The 12,040-nt window shown below is 44.5% G+C and overlaps 1 protein-coding gene across 1 annotated transcript in view; it reads left to right on the plus strand.

The window, feature by feature from the left end:
- LOC142258532 (uncharacterized) overlaps positions 1-11,381 on the plus strand; it is an 87,816-nt gene extending 76,435 nt beyond the window's left edge. The window contains exons 8-13 of the mRNA XM_075331192.1: positions 5,372-5,476; positions 7,502-7,678; positions 7,761-7,884; positions 7,966-8,033; positions 8,235-8,337; positions 9,138-11,381. Of these exons, the coding sequence (XP_075187307.1) occupies positions 5,372-5,476; positions 7,502-7,678; positions 7,761-7,884; positions 7,966-8,033; positions 8,235-8,337; positions 9,138-10,570 (2,010 nt within the window). The 3' untranslated portion in view covers positions 10,571-11,381. The remainder of the gene's footprint in view (positions 1-5,371; positions 5,477-7,501; positions 7,679-7,760; positions 7,885-7,965; positions 8,034-8,234; positions 8,338-9,137) is intronic.
- The last annotated feature ends 659 nt before the right edge of the window (positions 11,382-12,040 follow it).

The following is a 12,040-nucleotide window of genomic DNA, read 5'->3' on the forward strand; positions in this document are numbered from 1 at the left end:
CCAACATTTATGCACCTAATGAAGGGCAGATACGCTTTCTTAAGAAAATACTCGATCTGATAGGCGGACTGGCACCGGCCTCTACGGTGTTGGGGGGAGACTTTAACATCCCTTTTTCGGAGGTGGCCGACAGACTCTCTGTGGGTGGACACCCTCCATCGGGTGCTTTGAAAAATTTGTCCCGGGACTTTCGTAGGCTCATTAGATCAGGGGCTTTATACGACGCTTGGAGGGTGGACCACCCGGGAGAGAAGGCCTTTTCCTTCTACTCGCATCCGCATCAGACGCACACCAGAATAGACTATTTTTTCATTGACTCACAGCTGCTGGGGCGTCTTGAGAGGGTGGAAATGGGATCCATTACGTGGTCAGACCATTCCCCACTCATAATGGACTTCAAGAAAGATGGTCCTCGACCTAGGCCTCAGCATTGGCGCCTTAATGAATCTCTGATCAAAAATCCCGACACTAGGGCCTTTTTAAATAAGCAACTGGTCGAATTCTTTCAGTTGAACACGGGCACGGTCACGTCGCCGGCAACACTCTGGGAAGCTCACAAGGCAGTGATGAGGGGACTATGCATTAGAGAGGGCGCCAGGGCTAAAAAGAATGCCACAAGCCAGCGGGACTCTATAACGGCCCATCTTAAGCTACAGGAGGGGAGACTGGCGGCTGCCCCATCACTGACTATTCTTAGGAGAGTCATCAGCCTTAGGGAAAAGTTGAGAGACTTGGCAATTGGCAGAGCAGAAAAATTGCTAACCTTTTCCAAACAAAGATACTATGAAAGGAGTAATAAGGCTCATGCCTTACTCGCCAGGCAGCTTAAGGAGCGCGCTACATCCTCATGCCCTCAGGCTCTGCGCGACGAAAAGGGCACTATCCACTATCACCCCGCTTCAATAGCTGACATTTTTTTCAATTACTACAACAAGCTTTATAACCTTCCGGTTCCCCCGGGCATGGCTTCGCGCGGGGCTGGGGCACTTGGGGACTATTTTTCGGCCCTTGAGCTCCCTTCACTGCCTTGCGGAGCAGCCGCGGCTTTGAATGAAGAGATTACTACAGAGGAACTGGAGCAAGTTCTGGAAGCCCTGCCTGGCGGGAAGTCACCGGGCCCGGACGGCTTTACTTATTTTTATTACAAGGTGTTTGCGGCGGAGCTCCTCCCACACATGGCCGCCTTGTTTAACTCTTTCCTTCAGGGTGACCCTATCCCTCCATCCATGCTACACTCCCATTTAATCCTCCTGCCCAAGCCACCCAGGGACCCATTGGACTGTGCTAATTATAGACCAATAGCCCTTTTGAACTCCGATTTGAAGATGTTCACCAAGCTCTTGGCGGCCAGGCTTAATCGATGGTTGCCCCAACTCGTGTATAAAGACCAGGTGGGTTTTGTCCCTTGCCGTCAGGGGGGGGACAACACCAGGAAGGTCATAGACCTGGTGGATGTGGCAAATCGGACGAAGCAACAGGCGTTGGTGTTGAGTCTAGATGCAGAGAAGGCTTTTGACCGCCTTGCGTGGCCTTTTCTCTTCAAGACAATGGAGGTCTTTGGGATCTCGGGTGGCTTTATGCGGGCCTTGAAGTCCCTGTATAGCGCTCCTACGGCCTCTATCAAACTCCCCCTCCACATCTCTAAGCCTTTTCTCATCTCCAATGGCACCAGGCAGGGGTGCCCCCTGTCCCCCCTCCTTTTTGCGCTATGCATAGAGCCCCTCGCGGCCTCGGTCAGGAGCAACCCAGACATCTCGGGGGTCCTGGTCAGGAATAAACCGTTTAAAATCTCACTTTTTGCCGACGATGTGCTCATTACACTTACTAACATCCATGTGTCCCTTCCAATTTTAATGTGCACCTTGGGTAGGTACGGGAGCCTTTCGGGGTATAAGATCAACTCTAGCAAAACGGAGGCAATGCCCTTGAATCTCGACCCGGTGGCCCAGGATTACCTGCGTTTGAATTTTAAGTTTCGTTGGAAGACAGATGCGGTCAAGTACCTGGGGGTTAACCTCACATCTACTTATGATTCCCTCTATAACCTTAACTTCCCCCCCCTTTTCCGAGAGCTGAGAACTCTTTTGAGCAAGTGGTTGCCCCTCCCTCTTTCGTGGATGGGGCGCATTGCGGCGGTTAAAATGAGCTTGCTCCCAAAATTATTATATTTCTTTGAAACCCTCCCAGTTAAGGTACCAATAAAGGAGCTGAAGTCCCTTCAGGCGGCTATCCTTAGATTTATTTGGTGTAACAAACGTCATAGGGTGGCCAGGGAGGTGTTGATGGCTCGGAGAAACAGGGGGGGGCTTTCTGTCCCGGACATCCTAAAATACTATTGGGCGGCCCATCTTAGGAGGATCCCCTGTTGGGTGTCCCTTTGGGCATACAACAGGTGGACTGAGATTGAAAAACTTTGGCTGGCGCCTATACATCCAAACGCGCTCCTGTGGCCCCCGGCCCGGTGTGATTCGCCCCCCCTCTTCTTGGACCGATGCAGTTCACTAGGGACCTCTGGGCATTTTGCATTAGAAGATTTCCTTTGGCATCCCCCTGCTCCCCTCTGGTGTCCTTCATATACCAACCCTTGCTCCCAAGCAGTCTGGAGTCGGACATGGTGCACCCCTGGCTCAAGGCAGGTCTATTCAGATTTGCAGACATTATAGATGGAAGTACAATGCAGATCCATTCCTTTGAGTACCTTAGAGATAAATTCTCTCTCTCTAATCGAGAGTTTTTCCAATATCTGCAGATCAGAGACTTGGCTGGCTCCTTGTTTGGCAGGGCAGGGGCCTCGATTCCCACAGATTTTGAGAAAATTTGCAGAAGGGGCACTGATACTAAGGGGCTGATTTCGGAAATTTACATTTTGCTTTCTGATTCACGGGAGGGGCCCGAGGGGTCTTTTCCATACATGCGGAAATGGGAGTCTCTATTGGGAAGGCGGATACTTCCTCGGGAATGGGCAGCAATCTGGGGAAACGCCGCCAAGACGTCAATATGCACACTATATAAGGAAAATATCTATAAAATTTTGCTATTTTGGTACCACACTCCAGATTTCCTTCATGGCATAGACCCCTCCATACCGGCTTGTTGCTGGAGATGCGGGGGAGGCAGGGGCACCATTCTGCACATATTCTGGTCCTGTCCAGGGATAGTCCCCTTCTGGGAGCGGGTTAGAGGGTTGATCCATAAAGTACTATATATAGAGGTTGATCTTGATCCTCTGATCTATGTTCTGGGTCTTGGGAATGGGGGATTGGGAAAAACGGCCTCTAAGCTTTTGTCCCACATCCTTACGGCGGCCAGATGCTTAATTGCAAAGAATTGGAGGCAGCCAGGGACACCCTCACTCCAGAGCCTCAAGTATAGATTACTGGACGTTAGACGCATGGAACATCTCACGGCACTATTGCATGACACAGTTGACCGCTTCCAGGCCGTGTGGGCACCATGGGACTACTTTGCGGGACAGGAGGATCTGTGAGACTGAGGCCTATGGAAGGAGCATGGACTCTTGAAACCCTTCCCTCTTCCCTCCTATTTCTCCTCTCCCCTCCTAACCCTCCTCACCTGTCCTGTCATTGTTTGTCTAGGTTCGATAAGAATTGTGAATTTTATGTTTTATTTTATGTATGAAAAACGTAAATTGAAAATCTCAATAAAAATTCAAAGTTTAAAAAAAAAAAAAAAAACATTAAAGGGAACCTGTCACCAGATTTTTCCCTATTAAACCAAAAATATCACCTTCTGCAGCTCCTGTGCTGCGTTCTATGAAGGTGCTGCAAAGATAATGGGAAGTACGAGGACATTAACCACTTCAGCCCCAGAGTGTTTTCCGTTTTTGTTTTTTGCTCCCCCTTCTTCCGAGAGCCGTAACCTTTTTATTTTTCCGTCAATCTTGCCATATGAGGGCTCGTTTTTTGCGGGACGAGTTGTACTTTTATATGAAACCATACGTTTTACCATACAGTGTACTGGAAAATAGCAAAAAAATTCCAAGTGTGGAAAAACTGCAAAAAAAGTGTGATCGCACAATAGTTTTTGGGATGTTTTATTCACCGTGTTCACTATATGGTAAAACTGATGTCATTGTGATGCCTGAGGTTGGTGCGAGTTTGTAGACACCAAACATGAATAGGTTTACTGGTATCTAAGGGGTTAAAAAAAATTCACAAGCTTGTCCAATAAAAGTGGCGTACGTTTTGCGTCATTTTCCGAAACCCGTAGCGTTCTCATTTTTTGAGATCTATGGCTCAGTCACGGCTTATTTTTTACGTCTCGAGCTGTCGTTTTTAGTGGTACCATTTTTGCGCAGATGCTACGTTTTGATCGCCTGTTAATTGCATTTTGTGTAAAACTTGCGGTGACCAAAAAACGTAATTTTGGCGTCTGGAAGTTTTTTGCCGCTACGCCGTTTACCAATCAGATTAATTGATTTTATATTTTGATCGGGCATTTCTGATCGCGGCAATACCAAATATGTGTATTTTTATTTTTTTAACCCTTTAATTTTCAATGGGGTGAAAGGGGGGTGATTTGAACTTTTAGTTGTTTTTTTTTAAAACTTTTTTGTTTTCATTTTTACCAGTCTCCCTAGGGGGCTATATGGATCAGCAATCCGATCGCTGTGCCCTATGTGCTGATCACAGCTATACAGCTGTAAACAGCAGATATGCTCACCTTCTGATTCACTTGGCTCCGGGCCGAGGGAAACCGAAAGTGACTCATGTTAGCTACAAGTGTCATCACATGACCCTGTGCTACCATGACAACCACCGAAAGTCACGTGATCACGCACGTGACTTCCGGTGGGGGCGGCGGTAAGTGAAAATAATGGCCACTCGCATATACATCTCGCTTCCAGACTTTGGCAGCGGGTTGTAAGGGGTTAAATGTTGCGGGTGGAATGCGATTCCACTCGTAACATGCAGGCACACATGTCAGCTGTTGAAAACAGCTGATATGTGTGCGGATCGCCGCGACCTGCCCACGTTAGGGGGCGGGGATTAACCTCACACGATCCATGATGGATAGATCCGTCATGGGTCGTGAAGGGGTTAAAAACATTAAAAAAAAAAAAAGATGACAAAACGAACATTGAAAATCTCGGATGAGCTCGACTCCTGTAGTTGGGACGTTAGAAGTTAATAGGGGTCTCGAGTGGTTTTCCTGAAGATTTTCCGGAAAATGTTCCCCACTTGCTTCCATTATACTCAGTACACATGTCAAACACATCCAAGCGTCCAACTACTACTTACAAATATTGACTCCCCGAGCATGGAAGTGCCCGCTCATCACTAATAACTGCATCTTCTTTACATTTAGATTCCTACAATAAATGACACTCTTCTGATAACAGCTCTACTAGAAAACTTTACAGATTGATCAGTCAAAGATGATGAAGGACAAAGAGAAGATGGCGGAGGAGATATTACACCTCACCCTGGAGATAATCTATCATCTTACTGGAGAGGTGAGAGGTTCTGATGTCCTCACATTACATCATTATCTATGGGAATAACAGAGGATATGACCGGGGAGGTGAGAGGCTCTGATGTCATCACATTACATCATTATCTATGGGAATAACAGAGGATATGACCGGGGAGGTGAGAGGCTCTGATGTCATCACATTACACCATTATCTATGGGAATAACAGAGGATATGACCGGGGAGGTGAGAGGTTCTGATGTCATCACATTACATCATTATCTATGGGAATAACAGAGGATATGACCGGGGAGGTGAGAGGTTCTGATGTCATCACATTACATCATTATCTATGGGAATAACAGAGGATATGACCGGGGAGGTGAGAGGCTCTGATGTCATCACATTACATCATTATCTATGGGAATAACAGAGGATATGACCGGGGAGGTGAGAGGTTCTGATGTCATCACATTACATCATTATCTATGGGAATAACAGAGGATATGACCGGAGAGGTGAGAGGTTCTGATGTCATCACATTACATCATTATCTATGGGAATAACAGAGGATATGACCGGGGAGGTGAGAGGTTCTGATGTCATCACATTACATCATTAACTATGGGAATAACAGAGGATATGACCGGGGAGGTGAGAGGCTCTGATGTCATCACATTACATCATTAACTATGGGAATAACAGAGGATATGACTGGGGAGGTGAGAGGTTCTGATGTCATCACATTACATCATTATCTATGGGAATAACAGAGGATATGACCGGGGACGTGAGAGGTTCTGATGTCATCACATTACATCATTATCTATGGGAATAACAGAGGATATGACCGGGGAGGTGAGAGGTTCTGATGTCATCACATTACATCATTATCTATGGGAATAACAGAGGATATGACCGGGGAGGTGAGAGGTTCTGATGTCATCACATTACATCATTAACTATGGGAATAACAGAAGATATGACCGGGGAGGTGAGAGGCTCTGATGTCATCACATTACATCATTATCTATGGGGATAACAGAGGATATGACCGGGGAAGTGAGAGGCTCTGATGTCATCACATTACATCATTATCTATGGGAATAACAGAGGATATGACCGGGGGGGTGAGAGGCTCTGATGTCATCACATTACATCATTATCTATGGGAATAACAGAGGATATGACCGGGGAGGTGAGAGGCTCTGATGTCATCACATTACATCATTATCTATGGGGATAACAGAGGATATGACCGGGGAGGTGAGAGGCTCTGATGTCACCACATTACATCATTATCTATGGGAATAACAGAGGATATGACCGGGGAGGTGAGAGGCTGTGATGTCATCACATTACATCATTATCTATGGGAATAACAGAGGATATGACCGGGGAGGTGAGAGGTTCTGATGTCATCACATTACATCATTATCTATGGGAATAACAGAGGATATGACCGGGGAGGTGAGAGGTTCTGATGTCATCACATTACGTCATTATCTTTGGGAATAACAGAGGATATGACCGAGGAGGTGAGAGGTTCTGATGTCATCACATTACATCATTATCTATGGGAATAACAGAGGATATGACTGGGGAGGTGAGAGGTTCTGATGTCATCACATTACATCATTATCTATGGGGATAACAGAGGATATGACCGGGGAGGTGAGAGGCTGTGATGTCATCACATTACATCATTATCTATGGGAATAACAGAGGATATGACCGGGGAGGTGAGAGGCTGTGATGTCATCACATTACATCATTATCTATGGGAATAACAGAGGATATGACCGGGGAGGTGAGAGGCTCTGATGTCATCACATTACATCATTATCTATGGGGATAACAGAGGATATGACCGGGGAGGTGAGAGGCTCTGATGTCACCACATTACATCATTATCTATGGGAATAACAGAGGATATGACCGGGGAGGTGAGAGGTTCTGATGTCATCACATTACATCATTATCTATGGGAATAACAGAGGATATGACCGGGGAGGTGATGGACTCTGGAAATGTCTGTAGTGATATTATTAATGTCTCCACACTCAGGATTACATAGTAGTGAAGACCTCTAGTGATCGCTGTCAGGCCCCTGTGTCTGAAGGACGGGGAGGAACCCTGAGCCCAATCCCGCAGCCTCCACCTCACCCCCGGATACATGAGGACATCAATGACCAGAAGATCCTAGAACTCACCAACAAGATGCTGGAGCTGCTGACTGGAGAGGTGACACCGCTGGGAATGCTGGGACATTATACAGGACGGCACTGGAGGATTCTGGGTGATGATGGTATCATTGTGTTGTCAGGTTCCTATAAGGTGTCAGGACGTCACCGTCTATTTCTCCATGGAGGAGTGGGAGTATCTAGAAGGACACAAGGAGCGGTACAAGGAGGTGATGATGGAGGAGCCCCAGCCCCGCACATCACCAGGTAATAGACAGGACTGAATACACCCGGCCTATAATTATCTGTATGTAATAATGATGTCCGTCCTGTCTGTGTCTCCTGCAGGTCTCTCCAGTACGAGGACGACCCCAGAGAGATATCCCGCTCCTCCTCCTCCTCCACAGGATCCTCAGGTAGATGGAGATCTCCCCTATGAGGTGTAGACGGCTGTGACCTCCTTGTGTTCAGTCTTGTTTTCTCCTCCAGTATTAGATGTGTTATACTTGTGTAATGAGAGCGGTGGAGACGGCAGGATCACAGCTGACCACAGACCTCACATGTCCGGATCTTATCTCCATTATTCCCGGGGACGTTTACAATATTTTGTTTTGCAGCTTTTGGATCCGGATAAAGATCTGAACAATATTAATTCTCCAGAGAGAAATGTGAGGGGCGATCAGCGGAGTAACGAGGAGATTCCTACAGATCACCGCCCCGGTGAGTACAGACCACCCAATAACGCACACAAGTCACACATTCCTATATTTTCCGCTCTTTGCTGTGTCAGTTTCTCCAGCGGTGTATTAACCCTTCATATAAAATACACATGAAATGTGAATGAATCTGTGATCCCGGTGCAGGAGATAACACGGGATGTGCAGTTATGTTATAGAGGAGAAAAACAGCTGGACATGAATTCTGCCGATGTGAGCGAGGACGAGCTCTGTTTCCTATTATCCATTGTCAATATGTTTGGGCCCACACATTTAATGAAATTAAATAGAATGTGAGGGGTTCAGTTCTCAGTTGGGGCGAGTTTCAGCTCAGTTGTCCAACCTGGAGCTTGGGCGTGCTGAGTTGTCGGTGCTTCAAATAACAGCTCAGTCGTCCAGTCCTATACTGGGAGGTGCTGGGTTTCTGCATGTGTTCACATTACCCTGTGATTGCCCAGCTACTTAGCTGAGCAGTTTGTCCCAGATTACTGCCAGTTTTAGCATTCTGCTCAGTTGTGCTTGTTGGCCTTGTGGTAGTTGTGCTTGTTGTGCATCTTTGACGTGCTATCCTGGTATCTGACCCCAGAACGTTTGACTCCCCTGCCTCATGACTTGTCCGTGTAGTGACTAGTGTCATATGAGATTTCACTTTGTAATTGTGGAAGAGTCGTCTTGATAATAAGATCATCACTATCTAGGCAGCACAACGATACTGCAGAATGCGACCTGAGTTTACCAGTGAAAACTTGCGTTTTAAAGATTTTCTATTTAATAATTTACAAAATATGTTTTATTTTTGGACAGGTGATTGTGGCATGAAACAATATCCATATGAAGAGCATGTAATTCCAGATATATCCTCAACCCTTCACATTCATGATCCGTCATGTGATGCTTTTAAACAAGACCTGGCTCCTGATTCACAGCAGAATGATTGGCAAAATGAAAGTCACAAAAGAACTCACACAGGGGAGAAGCCATATTCATGTTCAGAATGTGAGAAATGTTTTACTCATAAATCAGATTTGGTCAGACATCAAATAATTCACACAGGGAAAAAGCCATATTCATGTACTGAATGTGGGAAGGGTTTTAGACAAAAGTCAGCAGTAATTGTACATCAAAGAACTCACACAAAGGAGAAGCTATTTTCATGTTCAGAATGTGAGAAATGTTTTGCCCTTAAATCTCAACTTGATAACCATGAAAGAATTCACACGGGGGAGAAGCCATTTTCTTGTACCCAATGTGGAAAGTGTTTTAGACGAAAGACAACTTTAATTGTTCACCAAAGGTTTCATACAGGGAAGAAGCCATTTTTATGTTCAGAATGTGGCAAAAGTTTTATTTGGAAATCAGATCTTGTTAAGCATGAAAAAACTCACACAGATGAGAAGCCATTCACTTGTACCCTATGTGGAAAGTGTTTTACACAAAAGAGAACTCTAATTGTACATCAAAGATGTCATACAGGGGAGAAGCCTTATTCATGTTCAGAATGTAACAAATGTTATACTTATAAATCAGATCTGGTTAGACATCAAATGATTCACACAGGGAAGAAGCCATTTTCATGTTCAGAATGTGGGAAGTGTTTTAATCAAAATTCACAGCTCGCTATACATCTCAAAACTCACACAGGGGAGAAGCCGTTTTCTTGTTCAGAATGTGGAAGCTGCTTTATTTATAAAAACAATTTTATGAGACATATGAGAATTCATACAGAGGAGAAACCATTTTCATGTAATCTATGTGGGAAATGTTTTATTCAGAATTCATATCTGGTTGAGCATCAGAAATCTCACACAGGGACAAAGGCTATTTTATGTTCAGAATGTGGGAAATGTTATAGCAGTAAATCAAGTCTTAATACACATTTAAAAACCCATCACGTGGGGGAGAAGCCGTATTCATGTCCAGAATGTAAGAAATGTTTTACTCGAAAATCCCAGCTTGCTGCACATATAAAAATTCACACAGGGGAGAAGCCATATTCATGTTCAGAATGTGAGAGATGTTTTACCCATAAGTCAGATCTTGTCAGACATCAAAGAATTCACACAGGGGAGAAGCCGTATTCATGTAATCAATGTGGAAAATGTTTTACCCAAAAGTCATCTCTAATGTCACATGAGATAATTCACAAAGTAAAACCATTTTCATGTCCAGAATGTTGGAAATGTTTTACGTGGAAATCACAGCTTGATGTTCATCTAAAAACTCACAATGTGATTTAATTGATGTGGTTCATCAACTTTACACCAAGCGCTATAGAAGTTTCTGATCTGCACCAAATTGAAACTCGCAAACAAGAGTGTTTGTTTTTTTTTCTTTTCAGTAAGTGATAGGCAAGTATTGAAGATGTTAAAGAAGATTTTGAATTGTCTTCAAGTGTTGACGGTATTAATGGTTGTTGTCATTTCATACGACATGTTCTCGTTTAATACTATTAGTGACAGGCATAAAATGTGTAAATCAATGTTATTATTTTACCCATGAAAGTTGTCTGTTATTCTGGTATGTATGTAGGATCCCGTCTGCTTAAAGGGACGGGTTCTATGTACTATCTTCCCTAGGATCTCTCCTGCAATTATGGAGGCTAATAAATTCTCAGTCCGTCAGTAAACTCTAAATAGAAGAATATTATGGAGTCATGTCCTTTGTCTGCGCACTCCTCCCAGTGACCTCAGGTGTTTTAATTCATCTTTTGCAGGTTCTTTTCTAGCCCATGTAAAGAAAGGTCAGGATTGACATGAAAAGAGGCAGAAATGTAGATTATTACCCAGGTGAGCGTTACACCTTGGCGTGGTAACTGGGCTCAAGTAAATTTGGCTAATTTTATTTGCAAAATAATTTCTCAAAAAAAAATAAATTTCCAAAATGTTCTCAGGGTAGCAATGCATATTTTCACTTCAATATTCACTATTTACACCCTTCAGTTATTTTTCCCTCCCTTTTACTTGAGTGAAACTGTTATTTTGGATAATATATACTCTAGTAAGCGCTGTCATGTCAGCCTAGTTGTTAATTTCTCTGATTTTTTACATTACCGCATCAGTATTTCATGCTTTTTAAGGTTGCCAGTGTCAACATAGCTTCATAATAAATTGGAAATGAAACAAGATCTTGCACTGCTCCATCTGCGCCCTGTTCAGCTAGGATTCCCTGATGTAAATAGGTAATTGAACTGGTACATACAGATACAAAGTCTAGGATCTGCATATACCAGAAGTTAGAAGTGAGAAATATATCAACTGTGGAGTCAGCTCTGCGTGACTTCAAAGGACAGCAACCAAACATTTCGGAGCCAACATGCAGTTATGAAAATTTGGGTTCTTGAGGCAGGCAAAGTTATAGAAGATATAATTTTGGTGTCGTGTCGAACTGACAAATGCAATGCACATACTTACCGTATTTTTCGTTTTATAAGACAGCGGATTATAAGACGCACCCAAAATTTAGAGGAGGAAAATATGAAAAATTAGTTTTTAATGTTAAAATGAGGGTCCGTCTTACAATCCTAGTGCGTCTTATTATATCTCACCAGGGGTGAGCGGCGGTGGTGGAGTGGCTCGGGGTCACAGGAGGCAGGTTCGGCGATACTGCAGTCTCGAAGGATAGGGGCCGCGGCTCAGGAGGGTCAGTGGGCAGAGGGTCGGTGATACTGCGGGCTCCGGGGTGTTGCGGCGGCAGGTGCCATTGATCGG

This window comes from Anomaloglossus baeobatrachus, chromosome 1, assembly GCF_048569485.1.
Source record: "Anomaloglossus baeobatrachus isolate aAnoBae1 chromosome 1, aAnoBae1.hap1, whole genome shotgun sequence".
In the NCBI taxonomy this organism is placed as follows: Eukaryota; Metazoa; Chordata; class Amphibia; order Anura; family Aromobatidae; genus Anomaloglossus; species Anomaloglossus baeobatrachus.